The sequence below is a fragment of the Euwallacea similis genome, chromosome 19 (assembly GCF_039881205.1).
Source record: "Euwallacea similis isolate ESF13 chromosome 19, ESF131.1, whole genome shotgun sequence".
Lineage (NCBI taxonomy): Eukaryota > Metazoa > Arthropoda > Insecta > Coleoptera > Curculionidae > Euwallacea > Euwallacea similis.
In genome coordinates, this window is record NC_089627.1 from 190,360 (window position 1) to 209,933 (window position 19,574).

General features: G+C 33.9%; 1 protein-coding gene and 1 long non-coding RNA gene across 4 annotated transcripts; one reads left to right on the forward strand and one right to left on the reverse strand.

Moving 5' to 3' along the window:
• Positions 1–568: 568 nt before the first annotated feature.
• On the forward strand, positions 569–17,690 carry LOC136415058 (glutamyl aminopeptidase-like). 3 transcript variants are annotated; one of them, XM_066399431.1, is made up of 20 exons: positions 569–587; positions 5,580–5,702; positions 5,757–6,039; positions 10,207–10,354; positions 10,413–10,539; positions 11,760–11,894; positions 11,948–12,118; positions 12,175–12,272; positions 12,323–12,457; positions 12,512–12,646; positions 15,041–15,207; positions 15,273–15,358; positions 15,421–15,613; positions 15,738–15,864; positions 15,922–16,001; positions 16,331–16,476; positions 16,862–16,991; positions 17,164–17,277; positions 17,359–17,467; positions 17,519–17,686. In XM_066399431.1, the coding sequence occupies exons 2-20, from the start codon at positions 5,627–5,629 to the stop codon at positions 17,654–17,656; spliced, it is 2,598 nt and encodes an 865-aa protein (XP_066255528.1). In that variant the 5' UTR covers positions 569–587; positions 5,580–5,626; the 3' UTR covers positions 17,657–17,686. The 3 variants fall into 3 exon arrangements, with proteins under 3 accessions (XP_066255528.1, XP_066255527.1, XP_066255526.1); XM_066399430.1 differs by lacking the exon at positions 569–587 and adding an exon at positions 4,778–5,039 and having other exon boundaries at positions 17,519–17,688; XM_066399429.1 differs by lacking the exons at positions 569–587; positions 5,580–5,702; positions 5,757–6,039 and adding an exon at positions 7,961–8,750 and having other exon boundaries at positions 17,519–17,690.
• LOC136415059 (uncharacterized) lies at positions 17,522–19,444 on the reverse strand. The gene is made up of 5 exons (XR_010752580.1): positions 19,220–19,444; positions 18,990–19,164; positions 18,745–18,933; positions 18,619–18,688; positions 17,522–17,660 (listed from the first exon to the last, which is right to left on the reverse strand). It is a non-coding gene; the product is annotated as an uncharacterized lncRNA (long non-coding RNA).
• Between the last annotated feature and the right edge of the window lie 130 nt (positions 19,445–19,574).

The window sequence follows — 19,574 nt, forward strand, 5'->3', positions numbered from 1 at the left end:
AAAACTTATGCATTTCCAAATTATGAAGCACGAAATTTTCTTTACATCTTGCAAATCTATTTTTACCAAAGGCTTGAACGGTCATCAGTTCCAAAAATGTTTAAATTTTGAACTTGAAAGCTAAAATTCAATAAATTCTGAATTTTTAAACATAAAACCATATTTACCATTTGCATGGAACTTTTCATCACTATAAAGATTTAATTACACGCGCGCTCGTTTTCAATTTTAATTTCACAGGCATTTTTCCTTCTCGTAGACATGTGCCCGAATAAGAAAAACTTTCCTACAATTTGACAACCCCGCAATTATCTCCAATAAGTCATTGGTAAATATCTTAATGAAGCTTCATAATTACTTTCGGACTTAAACTATTCCACCATAATTCATTCCTTCTTTATGAGAACTATTAGTTGAAAAGAGACATAAAATGCTTCTCAGTAAATCGCAGCTATTCTCATAATATCTTTCGAACCGTGCTTCTGCGCTGTTACATTTTGGCTATCAGCTGACCTTTAGGTTTTCAACAGTGATTATCAGTTTCGCTAATAGTGGAGAATTTTGTTGCCAACCCTGAACAAATACACGTAAGAAACTTTTTGTAAAGCTTCGTTTTTAGTTACAGGTATTTTAATAAACCATTAAGCCATAGATATCTCATAAGTTCATTAAACACTTCATAAAAAAATGCGGATATGTCCACTTTGGTGAGCCGCGTTTGTTTAGGTCACAAGCTACGTTGCCAAATTGTGTGACAGTAATTCGGAATTCTCTGTTCAATCAAAAGTTAGTAACTTAACATAGTTTCGTTTCGTTTCCTGAGAAGGATTTCGTGTATTGGGTTCATTATTCTTAGGTGAGGAGAAAGAAACAAATCAACTGAACTGGAAAATTTCATGCATTTTAAAACATTTTCGGTCAAGTAGGCTTTAGAAGCATTTGACACTGAGCCCGTATGTCTTTGATCTGTTCTTCTACATAATCTCAAACATAAACAAATAAACTTAACCTCACTAAAATACGATTCTATTTACTTTTATTATTAGTTGGATTTTATTAGAAATAACCTTTTTCAACACTTAAATCTTAAACCAATTGCAATATCTCAGTCTCTTTTCAAATCCCGAAAGCTGCAGTTGCCAAAGCATTTGCATCTTGTATGGATATAATCTCAGATATTTTTAAAGGATTAAAGAAGTGCTAGGCAATACATTCACTTGTTAAGAAAATATTCTTAAAGATGTGATGGGATTGTTATCCTATATTCGCCCGACATTTTCAACAAGTTTTGGAGCTCGTTTAATTGATCCACTACTTCCTGATTTCCTTTGAACACTACCAATACATAGTTACATTATACAATTTTACATCATAATTGGAAGTGTCGTGAAATTGTGGTTCCAACACTGCAATGTGGGAAAATATTCCATGAAACTCTTGTAGACAGGATTCAATACCAAAGCCATTCTCTGTTTATGAACTGTTCATTCAGAAAATAAGACTCTGCCATAAAAACTTTTTGTCAGAATACAAACACCATTTTTAGAGTTCAAAGTACTTTAACTAACTAACTTAGAAATCTGTGGAGACTTGAAAGAGGCTATTTTCAATAAAATCTCATCAATAATGAAAGTAAGCAGAGTCATATTTAAGTAAGGTTAGTTCAGGTTAGGGTTATTTATTTATATTCAAGATCACATAGAAGAATGTATCAAAGACATATAGACTCTGTGTCAAATAATTCCAAAGCCTACTTGACCAATTTTTTTTTTGAATGCATGGTACTACTTGCAAAACAAAAACATTAATATTCAGGATCAGCGCCAAGATATCTGGAAGAAAAAAGAATTTAACGGGTCAATGAAGCGGTTCCGTGTAATCCGTAGCAACCACGTAGTGCAGCTGATACTATCGCAATTTTTTAATTAACAAAGAAATAACCAATAAGGTGGATAAAGAACTAGGAGAATATTTTGGGAGAAATTTGCAAGATATTGAGTTAAACTACCAGTCCAGTTCATCCAACACAGCAATTAAGAAGTTGGAAGAAGAAGTATTATTGCAAAATCTTGTTGTTCTTGAAAATTTGTATTATGGCAGATTTTGAAAAAAAATAAGAGAGTTCTATAAATTAACTTTTCCTTCTGAAGCCTAGTGAGGAGGATTTTGGAAAAAAATGATTGGCATTGGCTTGCTATGTAAAGTTTTAAGACGTGCGAATTTAAATTATAAATAATTACTCACTTTCGTCTGTGAATGGTAAAAAGATGTGAACTCAAGCCTTTTAATGCATGTTAACCAATCTTGTATGTTTGACTGATTTTTTTGAGTTCAAACTGAGTGAGGTTTACATAGAATGGAAAAGTAAAATCCACATTTTATAAGAACATTTACGGACTAAGGACTGAATACTTTGATCTGATGAAAAAATCTGCATAAAAGAAAACCCATTTTCAGTTATCTAATTTTGAGATGGTCCTAGTGTATTTTTAGCCAGAAAAACAGAAATATAAGAATAATGTAAATTTGCGCTTGTTAGGGATATCACCTGCGACGTGGGCAAAAGCTCAATTCTTTGGAATGAACGGATAAAGACTGTTTGGACTGGAGTCAGCAGTCGCGAAGTCACGTGGTGAAGCAGTCATTATTAGCAAATTCAGAACCAGAGGATACTGAGGGAAAAAAATCTATTTAAAAAACTTTTCGTTATGGATGAATTTAGAAATTATCCAAAGCATTTAATAAATCTTAAAGAACTTTTTTTTTGTTTTGTTGTGTTTATCCATTCCGCAGCTGAGAGAGTGTGACAAATGCTTGAAGATCCTCTAAAAATGGACTTATCTAATTTTATTATTTTATTACATATCAAGTATTGTTAGCAAGAATTCAGAGTAATATATCGTGCCGCTCTAAACTGTCCCTCCTTGTTAACATTTTAACAAATTATTATTTTTTTAATTCACAAAATAACATTAAATAGAACAAAAAATTCTATCTTTTAACATTTGCTTGTTTTTCTGAATGTTGCTTACGTCACCGGTAAGGCAAAATGGCTAATTTTTTAAAATTGAGACATGCGTCAAGTCACACTTCAAATTAAAAGTTTTTGAAAACTACATTTAATGGTATAATGTGATTCAAAATCTATCGATTATTTTTTGACAAGAACAACTATAAATTTGTTTAAAAATGCAATACAAACTCAATTTAATAGTATGTCAACAATGGAAAAACTTGTTTGTTGATAATAGGAAATTGATTTGTTTCTGATTTTGTGATCACAAACAATCTTTGGTTATTTTCAATTATGTATCTATTCTTTCACTTTTTTTTAACTAAGGACTGATTATGAGCACAAAATCGAAAACAAATCAATTTTTTATCAATAAACAGATTTTTTTGTTGCTTACGTACTATTTAATTTTTTACAAAATTTAAATATATTTTTCTCAAAAACTAATCGATATATTTTGAATTGCAATACACCATCGAATGTAGTTTTGAAAGACCTTGAATTTGAAGTGTCACTTGAACCATACTTCAATTTTAAAAATCGGCTACTTTGTCCTACCTGTGACGTAATAATTAGAAAAACAAACAAACATCAGAAGATAGTATTTTTTGTCCTATTTAATGAGTTTGAAATTTAAAAAAATGATGATTATATTACATATATAAAGAGTCATACAACCAATGACATTATCCCAATTACTTCTTTCGAATCATAATTTTACCGAAGAAGCCCCAGAGGAGGCAAGTGGTTGTTATGCTGATGTTTTTGTACCAGTTCAGCGAACTAGGCGGTGAGTTTAGAAAACCAGGCTTCCTCAAACTGATCATATGTAAGGGACTCGTTCGAGTGAACAGAAAGCAACTTCGGAAAGTACTGAAACTAGGAACCATCCAAGCCTATTTTGCCGATTAGTAAAACGCTACTTTATGCATCAAAGCGCAAAAGAAATCGTAATCTTTTGCTTTAACCCAAGGTGTGGTCTTTTTGTACATTTAACTCAGCGGACATTATTGATTGCTCATAGCACACGAATGTCTAAATAAACCTCAATTGGGCGTATATTTTCACAGCCTTTGCCTTTGAACATAGTCGTTAGTATCTCGAATCAAAAGCACACTTTAAAGAAAGTCGATACTAGACGATTACAGAGAGTGACTGAAAGGGTCATTGGAACAAAATTGGACTATAATAGAAATGACATTATCAGTGGCTTCGATGAGGATAATGATGTCTTAAAAACAGTCAATCTTTATATGTAGCCGATAAATCTAAAATTAAGTTCCATAAATCATTCGGCCAGACACCGAAAGATAGCCTGGTAACTGGTTCGTCTAATAGAAGTTTAAAGTACTATATACGAAATTTCTTTATAGGGAAATACACTTGAAAGTTTATCCACATCAAAATTACATTTTAGTAACACATGAGTGCATAACTCAATATCTCAAAAACTGACTAAGCTGTAAAGGACAAATTCACAATTTTTTTTTCTTCATATTTTAGAAAGAAAATTGATAATGAGATTAACAATTATTTCTTCCATAAAATGAGAGCTATATATTATTATTGCTATGAATGCAAGCAGTATTCATGATCCCGATAATCTGACCCTTTAGAGTAGTTTTAGAAATTATTGTGCCATAAATCCGAGATTTACCAGCTTAATTTTCTCCATATCTTTACGTTCTTATAATAATTAAAGATGTCTCAATCTGGTATATACATACTTGTAAATCTACAAAACAAATTGTATGTGATAAAGCTTCATTATAACAATCTTTTGGTTGTGGCGTCATATGGTGCAAAAATAAATTCACCCATTTTAGTTCAAATCCAACTATAGAAATATAGGAAAAAATGTCTGTTTTAAGCACAATTTTGGCCCATAAATGGCTGTTTTTTTTTATCGTGGGCAGTACGGCACTGTTGATAAGCACCATAGTGTTAGGCGTTGAGGTTTCGCAGTTAAAAACTGCTTTGAGTGAGGAAAAGAAGAAACATTCTGATAGTGAAGAAAACAATACAGGTATTTAGTAAATAAATTCTAACTAAAAATAAAGAATCAGTCCAGGATTTCATAGTTTTCATATAAGTCAAGTCGTTTCTGAACATAGCGCCATAAATTTAATATTTTTTGTATAAAATCGTCAATAAAATTAAATATAAAAAAGTTTAGGTCATTTTTAAGTGCTACCCCCCTATATTAGCCGCCTGGAAAAATGTGACAATTTTTTTTATAAAGAGTCAGAAAAAACACAAAAAGTTATAATGAAATACAAAATTTCATAAATGTATTTCGAAAATACTAAAAAAAAACCATCCCCAGGAACTAACCTTTTACACTCTGTATATCGAAAACGAAGTGCCTTCCAATATATGTATGTATGAAGTTTTCGTCATATTTTGGAACCTACAATACGTGATTGAATTTATGACAATATGTTCAGAAAGACCTTGTATATTACTAACTGAAAAATCATTTACCTCCTTACACCAGATAGATTGCCGTTATTAATATTTCTGCCGCGTTCTCTGTAATTTTCAAGAATTTCTTTCATAATTTCAGTGACTGCAACCACCAGTTCGTCAACTACAGAAACTCCCGATTCAACCATGTCCAAATTCCGACTTCCTTCGACAGTTAAGCCTATTTTATACAATCTCTATTTATATCCCGATTTAGAATCAGGTAAGTTATTTAGCATGTTGCATTTGATTTTACCTTAATTTTTTTTTCTTTTAGGATTGTTCAAAGGTACTGTGATCGTCTCAATAGCCGTTTCCAAAGCCACAAACAGCATTATAATTCATAACAATGGATTGAACATCACCAGTGTTATTGTTGACTCAGAAGAGGCTAATTTCAGTCTGGATTCTGAATATGAATCTGTGATTATCACTAGGAAAGATGGGGCCGACTTCACAACTTCCACTGATTCCATATCTATTGAATTTCACGGGGATATGAAGAATCGAATTGTGGGATTATACACCAGTTCTTATACCAGTGCAGGAGGCAACGTAACGTAAGTACCAGTAAAAATATAGAAAGTTTGAAATTATCAATGCAGTTTAATGTCAATTGTTATTTGCTTACGGTGTTAAATTGCATTTAGCATCATGGTGATTCAATCTGATTTATTGCACTTTAAAATCCTCGTGGTGATCCCGATCACGGTTTTCATAACAATTAATTCTTGTAAATGAATTTGTAATGGTCAGCATGAGGTTTTGCGAAAAAAAATCGTCTTTGGATTGCATTAGCTGAAAATGATTCAGAACAAAGAACTATGGTATTTTCCCATCGATTTACTTTTACTTCTTTTTTCACTACAACTTCTTCATTTGTATTCGGTCAGAAACTTCACTTGATGAAAATGGAGTGTCTGAAATCTCAGAGTGTTAACAGTACAATGAAGGAAGTTGATGGGACTTTAAATTACTTATAAATCATTGTCGATTATTTTCCTCTTATTTACTTTTATCACACTTAAATGAGCTCTATGAGGTCATTAGTTTGGGCAACTCTATTCGGATCACTCCTTAATGACTCGTATGTACCGCTCACGGCGTTGGTGAGCAAATCAGGAGCCTGGAATGTACAGTGGTGGCCAAAAGTATGGAAGATTCTAAACGTATCATTATAATTAATTTATAACAATAAGAGCTGCAGCCTTCAAAATGAGGGTAGGAAGACTTTTAAAAGTGAGATATCACGGAATCGTTTTGACGGAGGTGAGTTTTACCCCTCAAGCTTAAAAGGGTAGGTTTCTTTATTTATAATTTTTTTCTTAAAAAGATGGGTAAATGAGGGAAAGTGTTCACGTTACTTTTCTGATCAATTTATTAAATACCGGAAATGACTGCCATTTACATCCATACAATAACATAAATTTTGTTCAAAGGGTTGTCTTATGTAACATTTCGGGTGTAATTTGGTGGCATTCATGAATTACACGATTTGGGGTAAAACTCACCTCCGTTAAAACGATTCAGTGATATCTCATGTTAAAGGTCTTTCTGCACTCATTTTGAAGTCTACAGCTCTTATTGGGATAAATTAATTATCACCTAAAAGCTTTTTTCCCAGAGGCCTTGACATGCTGTTACATCAATGGGGGTAATAGCAGTGACTTCAAACTTAAAGATTATAATCAGGGCAAAACTAACTTTAAAATGAAGTATCACGCGACACTCCATCTCATTAGAAATTTTGGGGATAACTGTCACCCTTATCAAGGAGTTAAAGTTAAAAAGTTGAAAATACAAAAAAATGTTTCCTTCAAATCAAAAATCGATGGGTCCGAACGTTTTTACACACTTTCATTTTAAATACGGAAAATCGAGGTAGGAAATTTTCTTTGGGTCACCCTATATGTACGGCTAAGGGAGATTATGTATGATTATTAGTTAGTTTTGTACAATATCCCTACAATTATTCTCACTTCTTGGATTAAGCCGGGCCTGGAATAGCGATGTATCATAAAACCCTTGATAAAAGCTTGGAGCTATTTTCTAACTCACAAACTTTAGAGAGAGGCTGCTGTTAGTAGATACATAAATGAGGCAATACAAAGTCTTGCAGCCATTCAAAACTTCCCTGCATTTTTTCAATTATGTATCCGTTTCGTGTAATTTTTCAAGCAAAATCGGAATATTTCGGCTGATCGCGAAGTGAAAATTGAAATTAGTTATTTTGCGTTCGCTTTTATGTATCCGTTAATTGTATAGAATTAATATAGCGAATTAACTTGTTCTGATCCATTTAATGAACTTTACGTAACGTAGCATAAATTGCTCTGAATCGGTCGAATTTTTGTAAATAAACGATTAAAATTCATCGGGTAAGCTGGTACTAACGCAGCGGAAAGGTTTCGTAACCAACTACGTACCTACTTGGCTACCAGCGAATAACCCGACTACTTGTCTAAGCACCAATTAAAATCTGCTTTTATAAGTTTTAGCAACAATTATTTCACTCGAGCAGAGCGATTGTTCGTCCAAGAATCGTACCGGCCAGTTACGGTACTGTCACTATCATAGTCCTTATTCGGCCGAAGACTTACAAAACGAATTTACGCGTTTTGAAACTTTAGTGAAATGTGTGAATAATCCTCAGATTTGAAATGTCGTGTTGTGGTAAAGAAAATCGTGGTCGAAAACATGCGTCCAAAAGAGAGAAAAAAGACCCCAATGGGTCAAGTTGTGTCACATGTCTCTGCACGTGCTGCATGTTTTGGTTCGTCATATGCGGGATTCTAGTGACTGCCATAGTGTTTGTAGGAAGACATTTAGTGAGCAACAACGTGCCTCCTGGGTGGTACTTTCATTGGATCAGCATTCAACCCAACAGTTCAAGCACTAGTGAAAAAGTTTATCTGACTCTACCTAAAGACATCAAGCCCACTCAGTATAATTTAACCCTTTTGCCCTTCTTGGACAAGAACTATTTCGAAGGGTTTGTGAATATTTCCCTTCAAGTCTACAATCCTAAGGCGCAGATTGTGCTTCACAGTAAAGGCCATACAATTTACTCAGTAGAATTAGTGCAAAACTATAAGCGGACCTTTGAGTTGATGAGCGTTACTGATAACATGAAGTTTGAGGTTTTGATTATCAAGCCCAAGGAGAAAATTTTTCCTGGAAACTATTCTTTGGCTATCAAGTTTAGGGGTGTGTTGGGGAAGGCCTTGGGAGGGTTTTATAAAAGCACCTATAAAAATGGGAATAAGACCAGGTATGTCGAAGCGTCAGCTTTGCTAGTTACACAATTACAGATGTTTGTTCTTCTTTTTACATGTTGGTTACATTACCTCACTCCTTACATCCTCTCATCACCTTACACAAAATATTTAACCGATTGATACCTAAATGAGAAGTGTGCTTAACACTGAATTTTTAAGTAACGTTGCCTTGGGGTTGTAATATGATTATCGCCTTAACGAGATCCTTATTGGATGACCCGAAATAGGTACCATCAGTATTACAATTTGTTAGCGCAATTAATCATTTACTTGAGAAATGACACGTACTGAGTATATTATGCTTTAGATACATGTTATGCATCTGTATTATCTATTTATCATCGATTATGGTCATGGGAGCTCGCATCAATCGAGAGAAATATGAGTCTAATTGACCTTCTCAGTTCATATTTTATTCATTTTATTTTGTATGCAAATATTTGTCATTCAAAGAGAAAGAAAATATGGGAATTTTTAATAAGTACTTATCTCCATTTCACCAAGGTAGCTTTAGCTTTTGTGCAGTTTCAAGTCATTTTACCCCAGAACGACAGAAAAAACTCTTATAATACAGGGGTATTCAAAAATAATTCGACAAACTGCTGGAGGTTTGGTCGACGCTTAGTTACGAAGTTACAGAGTGTTACCAGGGAAAGAGAAATAAGATTTATTGCGAATAATTTGTTTCATGTCTTAAATCTTAGCAATAATCTGTTCAACTCTGGAACTTAGGACTTTACTTGATATTTCCCGATCAAAAGCTACACTTGATTTCAAGTAAAGTAACTTAAAATATGTCGTGACAGCTATTTTGTACATAGATGTCCGATTTGTCATGGATCTGACATAACAATTTCTATTTTTTTATGCCCAGAAACTGCACGTTTCTACTCGATTCTCCATGTAATAACCCGGGTTTTCATGTAATGGGCGTGATGTTCACCCAGATGAAACGATTAGTGGCGGTTTACCGAAATACAAAATGGAAAAAATTGGTTTCAAGCGTATTCTCGGTAATTTCTTCTCAGATTGGGGACATTATCAATCTGGGATTACAGGCATTCTCTTTTAAATGTGGAAAGTTCCTTTTGAAGGCTCAGTCAGATTCTTTTAGCAGAACTAAACGTTTCCTTTGTAACATGCGATTTTTAGTATTTTTAGCTTCAAATTTCTCAAATTCTCATGAACATGTTACAAAACGTGCTGCTATATTTGTCAGAAATCAGTTCGTATCGATCGCACAAAATATTCCTTATTTATCGCAACAACTATCACTTTCATTAGTATGCGAAACTACTAGTCTACTCGTTCATAATCCTCGGATATTTGAACCGCAAATGCGTATCTCTTGCTAATGAGATTCGCAAACTTCATGCAAAGAAAGTCAAGTTATATAAACATTGCGCTTATCCAAAAATTTGAATATCACATCAACGATATATTTCACAGAACTATAGCCACATCGAAATTCGAACCTACATATGCCAGGCAGGCCTTTCCTTGCTTCGATGAACCGAATATGAAGGCCAAATATTTTGTCCATCTCCTGAAACCTAAGGCTGAGAATTACATTGCATTGTCCAACTATCCAGTTGCAGTAAGAAGACAATGTCTTTACTTTTATAGAACTCGCTTCCATCATGCTACGTTTCTAGAGCGTCCAGTCGTACGACGATAACAACGAAATTGTCACGTTCCAGGAGACTGTGGCCATGTCCACATATCTAACGTGCTTCATAGTATCAGACTTCGTACATAGTAACACGACATTTAACAATAATGGTAAGAAGCACGGGAATTGCGCTTTATGAGGAAAAACAGAATTAATTTAGACCTTGTACTAATTTTCTCATGAATATATGTACAAGGTGATCCACTAGTTTATCTCAAAAGCCGTAAGGTTTAGAAAACAAAGATTTAATATAAAAGTTATTTACTTTTTCATGAATTTTTATTATTTAATATTTTCGAAGTTACAAGGTGGCCCAGACAACCGTGGCGTGACAAAAATAATTTTTTTTAAATGGAATATTACATAGTCTGTTACGGATACTAATTTTGCTTGTAATTATAAGTATTTTTGTTATTGCAAAATGTGAAACATTTTTAGCAGGTTTGGAGTTAACTCAATTTAAAGCAAAGATCGAATGAAAAATAATCTTACTAATTATCTTAATTCTCAATAAATTCACAAAGTGTTAATTGAACCGTTTGTAAACTTGTTCAATTAAAAAAGGTGGTTCTAGTAGAGTATATTTTTAATTTTCGAGAAATTTTATACAAGGTGCGAAAAAAATCCAAACTTTTCATCTTTTAATTGCCGCAAACTCGATTATTTTAATGGGACACCCTGTTTTCTTTAATGCATTATGAATAAATATATACATATACATATATACAATATAAAGATCTTATATAGCTGATTAACATCATTAACCACCATTTTTTATGTTTAAATTACTAATTACATATTTATCATTCAATTAATGTACAATTATAAAATTCTAGTCTTTAACTACATTCTAGGTTGGTACATTACTAATAAGTTACTTTATTTATATATATACAATATATATTATTAAAAATATACTCTAGCAAAACCACTCTTTGTTTTTAACTGGACAAGTTTTCAATCGATTCAATAAATACTTTGTGAATTTATTAAGAGTTTTTAAAAACTTATTTTTCCTTTGGTCTTTTCTTTAAATTGAATTAGCTCAAAAACTGCTATATTTTTTTCATATTTTGTAGTAACAATAAATGTTTATGGTTACAAGCAGAATTAGTATCTGCAACAAAATATAGGATATTCCATTTAAAAAAAATGTTTTTTGTCACGTCCCGGTTTTCTGCAAAATAAAAAAGTAAAAAATTATTAATAACTAAATAACTTTTATATTACATTTTTCCTAAGCTTTACGATTTTTGAGGTAAGATAGTGAACGATCTTAGGTGGACCATCCTCTACATACATCTAGTGAATAAATTTTGTATAATTTTAGGCACTGAGACTGAATTAAGAGTTTATGCTAGTCCTGGAAACTTGGAGAAAACCACTTACGCAGGGGAAATTGCCAAGAAAGTTATTGAGTATTACGTGTCTTATTTTGGATTATCTTATCCATTGCCCAAATTAGGTGCTTCACCCTGCCTCTAATAGAGAACAAAATATGTAAATTCACGGTTTTAGATATGGTTGCCATTCCTGACTTTGTTTCTGGAGCCATGGAACATTGGGGTCTGGTAACATATAGAGAAACCGCTTTGCTTTATACAAACACCACACATTCCTCTGCTAACAAGCAAAGAGTGGCCACAGTAATAGCTCATGAATTGGCACATAGTTGGTTTGGGAACTTAGGTGAGTCTTCACATAAAATCTCAATAAATTTCTTGCCTCAATAACCTAAAATGTAGTCACAATGGATTGGTGGAATGATCTTTGGCTCAACGAAGGCTTTGCCAGTTATATAGAGTACAAAGGGACTGATGCAGCAGAGCCAACCTTCCAGATGGTATTCATCAATTAATACTCTAATGCATTGTTTAAATTTTAAACGTCCAGATGACCCAATTTCAAACGGCAGATCTCCACCCAGTGCTGTCGCTAGATGCCACATTGTCTTCTCACCCCATAGTAGTTAGTGTTACCTCCCCAGATGAAATCACTGCCATTTTTGATACAATTTCTTACAACAAGGTACTTTATTATGTGATAATTCATCGAGGACGGGCGTTTTTCATTGGTTTTTAGGGTGCGTCAATTTTGAGGATGTTGGAAAACACTGTAGGAGCTGATAACTTCCAAACTGCTGTTAGCAACTATTTAAAGAAATATCAGTTTGGGAATGCGGTGACGAAGAACTTCTTGGATGAAATTCAGGCTGTGGTAAATCTTTTACTTAAATTTTTGGAATTACCTTTCACCCATATCGTTCAGTTTAAAAACAACCAGCTTCGAATTTAAGCTACATGAGTAGTGTATTGAGGAGAAAGACACCCGCTATCCTCAGAATATAGCAGACCCTCTTAGTAAAACTGTATTTGGTGACATCAAAATTATGACAAAGGCATAAAATTAGTAAGAAATTCCTGATTGAGATCAAATGTTTCGATATAAACATATAGAAGTCCCAATTTCCTGCACAAGATCCTCTTTTGAACCTGCCCTTCGAAGGGTACTTAAACCAAGAATAGTCATAAAAACTAACTGATATTTCTTTTTTACCTGCTTTGAGATGGTTGATTATCTCAATTTTTATTTATACTTTTGGGTACTGGGGCTAAATTAACAACTTTATTTCAGTGAGAGATGTTTGCTATTTGTGAAATTAAATTGAAATTTTGAGACATTGTTACGGGGGCATTTTAGTGGAGTTATTTATTTATTCCTGCAAACTATAACTCTTTAACAGTTTTATCCGTTTTTTGGAGCTATTATAATGTAGTAGGCTTACTGGTCCTACTGAGGGGCTGTAAAAGCGAGTGATGCCTTTGACTCTTAACATTTACTGCCTCTCTGGCTTAAGGTAGCTAAAGGGGAAAATACATATAGAAAAAAATGTTTGAGAATTTTTTTTTCCTTACCATTATAGGAAAACATCTTTAGAATGTTCTAGGAAATCTGTGAAATTGATTTCGAGTTTTCTTGTCTATTATTTCTTGCTAAAAGTGCGATGGCGTCAGGTCGGCCGGAGAGTGCTAGTATTGAAGACGCTCGGACTGCCCGCAATTTTTTTGTATGGCCCTTTGCCTTAGACTTTCTTGCAAATAGTAACTGTTCTGTATTTGTGAGACTCTGTTTCGATTTGTATACGTAGCGTTTATTCGTTGTCATGAGTTGAGTAGATTTTGTGAATTCCAACAGGACGTGTTTGTTTCGCATAATGAGTAGAAAAAAATCGAACGATAACCCACAGTTTGGACCAAGCCGGCTAAAGAAGCGTAGATTTTTCGAAAATCAATTTGATGCATTTGATGCTAGAATTGATAAGGACGTACAGCAAAGAGGCAAGAACCGGCAGAGAGGCAAGCGGAGTTAGTGTATCCGCAAAAAAAAAGGCAACTGCAGATGATATTTACGTAAATTATGCTTTCTGCTGCGGAATTATTGAATTTATAAGTGTTTTCTCCTCAATATCAGATAATTATGTATTTAAAAAGTGCACTTAGAAACAAACGTTCGGCCAAGCGAGTAACCGAGGACAAGGTTTTAGAATTGGTGTAAAATGTTTGTGTGGTACTGTTTTAATCAATTCAAGACCGTTCGTAAACAATGGCTATGAAGTAAATAGACGAGTTGTTATAGTTATACGTTTGCTGGGTTTTGCAAGACAAGCATCAATTTATTTTGCGACTTCATGAAACTTAATTCTGGAATAAGCCAACGCGCCTACGATAATACCGTGAAACGTCTCCATGACTCCGTGGAAAAATGATTCAACCTTTTAGAAAACTGCCGAATTGCAAGATGTCCTTGAAGAAGAAGGACTGCTGTACGGTCCCAGTAGAGCAGATTAACAAAGAAACCGTAAGTTTACATGCAGAACTTTTTCCCAGCCATTTCTTTCTCTAAAATTTTAACCGCGGTTTTCTAGAAATCCGAAATTCCAAAACGCGGACACGACAGTAGTTATGATAACTCAAAAATTACTCGACCGATTTCGATCAAATTTTGAGAGAATGTTCCTTAACTCATTAGCCTTTGCATGAACCTCTCGAATATTTCTTGTTTAGCGCTATAAAAAATTATCAACAATATTTTCTAAAAAAACATGATTTTTTTTGTAATTTTCAGAATTTCCATAACCTTTTAGGTTCATGCAAAGCGTGTTTCCGTAAATTAATGAAATCTTTTTGGTACTTCGGTTATAGATCATTTTACCGACCTCCACAGTGCATCGCAGATTTTTGACATGTAATTATATTTAAGTCGCCATTGTTCCACGATTAATAAGCATTAAAAAGGAAAAAGTACTTTGTAGTTATTATAGCTAACAATAACTATTTAAAATTGCAAGTCACACGATGCAGTAATTTTCGGGAAAAACATTTAAAAAAAACAAGCGTTCTATATGTATTTCCCCCTTAAAGGATCTTTTAAGGGAGTCGTCTGTCCCTAAACGACGGAAAGATCTTAAAAATCTGGCTTCGAGTCAAAACGACAGAAAAGTCATAGTTTCATCATCTACGTGTGTTATGCGTATACCAATGGATGAAATTTTTGCCGAAAAGAAATGTACTGCCATCAGGGCAGGAAAACATTATTTTTTTCCATTTTTAGGTCGATCCATCTTTCGATGTGTCACAAATGATGGATACATTTACCGTCCAAATGGGTTATCCTATTTTGAATGTAACCTACAACCAAAGTACTCGCAACTACACTTTAAAGCAGAAGAGGTTCTTGAAAGATCCCAATGCTACATACGATTCCAATACCACTTACGGGTGAGGATTGAAGATCTTTTATTGTCGTAAAAATGATTGTAAACTGTCACGTATTTTTTTTACAGCTATAAATGGTCAGTACCTGTAACCTACATCACAGACCTTGGTCGATCTGAAGGATACATTTTGTTCCCTTACGATAAAGAAAGCAGTAAGTTTTTGGTCTAATTATAAGGTTGTACGGTTGTCTCATGAGTCAGAATTCGTTTCCAGTTACCATACAGCTACCACAAAATGCGACATGGCTCAAATTCAACTACGACCAAGTGGGTTACTACAGAGTTAATTACGAAGAATCAGAGTGGCTTACCCTTGGCAATATTTATACTGCTTTACCTGTCCCTGATAGGACACATCTATTGGAGGAAAGTTTCAGTATTGCGGAAGCAGGGCACTTGTCATATAGGTAAAAAAATTCAGTCATTCCTCCACTTGCTCATACAGTTGTGGTCATATACTCGTAAAAAGCACACTTTTAATTTTAAGTCCAACTGAGAAATACTTCTCACAACTTTTCACAACCATTCTAGGATACCTTTAAATTTATCAAGACAGTTAATGTCTGAAACAGACTATGCTCCCTGGTCAGTAGCTTCGTCTAAACTGCAGGCAATAGGTACCTATTTATCAGGTTCCTCACAGAATGAAGCATTTAAAGTAAATTTAACTTTTATACCTTAAGACTACTATAAATCTTCATGGCAATATTTTCAGAGTTATGTAAGAAACATCGTTTCAAATGCTTATGCAAATTTCACGTGGATTGAGGGAGCAGATGACAGTCACCTTGTAAGGTAAATTTTTTGATTCTCCCTGTTATGGGTCTCCTCCAAGTCCGAAAGGCAAACGCCGGTCGTCCTGGTTTGAACGTGAATCCTGGCCACCCAAGTCTGGAAGAGAGACCCCGATCGTCCACCTCGGAAAAAAGAAAGCTTGGGCCAACCAAGTCCGAAAAAAGTATTCCGGGTATGAAGGTCCGACAAGTTGATTTTAGTGGATGACAAGGGTTCCACTTTCGGACTTGAACCATTATGATTTCTCTTTCGAACATGGAAGGTCATGATACCCCTTCCGTACCTCTCAATACGTCTATGAGATTATAAGTAATTTGATGATGTTTTAGGTTGACCCGAGTTATAGTTTTGTCGTTGTCCTGCTCAGTAGACCATCCAGACTCCCTGGCGCAGGTACAGAAGAAATTCAATGCCTGGATAAACGATACCTCAAAATCTCTTTCTCCAGATTTGAGAAGTATCGTGTATAAATATGGTTAGTGTGAAAATTTTGGTCAGGTTTTTCGAACTCCTAGTAATTTTATCCGCACGATAATTTTCATAGAAGTGACGAAATTGGAATATCATCGGAACATTTTTAAGAACTAAAAAATATACATAATTAGGATGAAAAAAAATCGCTTGAGATATTTAAGGTTCAATAATGTCCTGTTAATTATGAGACACCCTGCATAAATTGAGCTTTTACATAAATCTGGATATAAATTCCGGGCTTTGCTTGTTATTGAGAGACGTTTTTAGTCTAGAGATTGTTGGAATCTGCAAGTGGTATTTGAAGTTCCCAATTTGAAAATAAATAAATTGAATTGTAATGGAATTGAATATTTCTCAGTGACCTTCACCTTTACGACATGTTTTAGGTATAGTAAATGCAGATGCAGCAACTTGGGACCAATTGCTAGCAGTTTACCAGGAAGAGCCTGATGCATCAGAAAAATTGAAATTGATAAATGGCCTGGCCAATGTTAAGAACCCCTCATTATTAACGAAGTAGGTAACTACGTGTATTTATGTTAACTGATCATTGAAAGTCTGGATACTATAGAATTTCTCGTTTTTTTTTTCGTAAAGCCCCATGATGTGTTTGCAACGATTATTCAAAATAAATGTTTGTTCGTTTGTACTCGAAACTTCGTAATAAACACAAAATTGGCATTTTTAGGCTGCTGGACTTAGCGAAAAATGAATCCATTGTAAGAGGTCAAGATTATTTCACGGTCTTAGGATACATCTCTGCAAACCCCACAGGCACTGATCTTGTATGGGATTTCGTAAGGTAAATGTTTTTGCTTACTGTATCACTTGTGCTGCTTAAGCAAATATTCAGAATTGTTTTAAATGCTTTAATTAATTTTAGGCAAAACTGGGAATATTTGGTCGAACGATTTACCCTAAATGACAGATATTTGGGATCGATGATCAGCACTATTACCAAAACGTTCTCTACGGATTCAAAACTGACAGAAGTGAGTAAATTTACAAAACAATTAAGCTAAACACTATAATTCTTTTTGTAGATGGAGGAATTCTTTGCCAAATATCCAGAAGCAGGTGCTGGCGCTACATCAAGACGAACTGCCCTTGAAACTGTGAAACAAAACATCAATTGGCTATCAAACTACAGATCCACCGTTGAGAGTTGGCTGCAATCGTAAAGAACTAAAAACAAACACACATATGCAGGGTTCTATACATTATTATTATTATTATTATTAATATATTAATAATGAGAATAACTTGTTAAATAATTTTTCTATCAAAAAATGTTTCAAGTAAAAGTTACAAGACTAATTTGTTATCACTTTTTGATAACCTTGTTTTTTTTCTTACGCCATAACATTCTAACGAAGTTCCACTTAAGTTTTTCAAATATGATCTTCTATTTTTGACTTATTTTATGGAATCTGCTTTAATTGTGTATACAAAAATATCCAATTTTATTGGGGTTAGATAAGAAAAATTTTGAGAAAAAAATGATGTACAGCGTGTATCAGAATTGTTCTGCCAACTGCTTATTGTAGGTTCCTACGACCGAAATAAGAAATAAAATTTATATAAACAAATGTCGGGTCCATGACACTTTAGGTACTTTTTCATTTTTATGAAAAAGAAACAATAATATTTTTAGCATTCTGAGGACATTGTCTAACGAAATAAATGTGGGTCTTATTCATCTTTTCATTTTTTCAACACTTACCATAATTTTGACGCAAACCGTTTCGAAAATATTGCGAAAAAAACATCTTCAGAGTTCTTCCTTTAAGAACTTCTAGCCCCTTTAAGAAACAATTTTTGGGGTATGTTTTTTTATCATTTTAATCTCTAAAATCATCTCTCAAAATATTTCAGTCATTTTTGGATACCATTATTTACGCGTATGACGAACCTTGTATAGAATAGCTACAAGTTTCTTAACTTTTTGACAGAACTATAATATTAAAGCAACAAAATATTCTTGTTAAAATGTATGTAATTTTTAAATTTCCATTTCATGAAAGTCATGAAAAATAAGTAAAATGAGAATAGCGGTTCATGAATATTCCCAATATTCAATGTTTCCATTCCTATTCATACCGAGGTCAATAATTGTTATGAAAAGCTTTTAATGCGAACTTACCCAACAAAATTATTTGGTAAAAGTCCATTTTGAGAAAAACTGAGATTATTGGCCTTGTTACATTCTCGTGCTTAAAAGAATACTTTTTGTTTTTATTGATCAAAGAGGATTTAAAGTTTAAGCCACCTGTTTGAATTTTGTGTGTGTGTGGGTTTTTGTTTCTTTGGTCTGCAATGATTTGAAAGAATTTTGTGCTCATGGATCCCAAACAACGTAGATTCGCCAGGCCCTCCTCCCATGATTACATTCAGACTGCCAACAGTCTCACTTTGACCCGAAAGAAACTAACAAATGTTCCTCCAGTTCGATGAATTTCTGCTGAAAGCACAAAAAGATCACAATACAAAACTACATAATTGCAAAAAGAGAACCTTTGGGTGACCTCGTCCAGAGGCAGACGAGACGGTTCCGGGGTCAGGCAGAAGAGAGGAGGTGGTTTTGGTGGGTAGATGGGTGCATCAGCTTGCGTTCAAATCTCACACTACCCGGCTGTCACCAATGGGCCCACAGTAGTCCCTAGTCGGGTGTCTTTGGGAAGATTTCCACCTTCTCGGCCAAAAAAAAGTTTATTTACCCCTACCCGCTAGTTATAATAACACACCTGCTGGTTAATTCTTTTTGGTGATTTAGTTGCATTTTTTCTTGTTTCGTTTTTCCTCTCCTTTTCTTTCTCTAAATACGTCTGTCTAGTTTCCTACGTGTATTTTTACGGAAATTTTCATTTTTTCAATTCTTTCCACTCTTTAAATTTTTTATTTTTCTTCCACAATTTTCGGATACCTTTTCCTGAATTTTTGACTCGACGAATATTTGTCTTACTCTACAGCTTTCTCTTTCGTTTATGAATCTTGTCCATTATTTAATGGAAAAATGTAAAAATATGATAAATTTATTTCCGGAAAACTAGTTATAACCTTTCAACAATAAGTATTTACATAATGTATAAAACTCCGAAT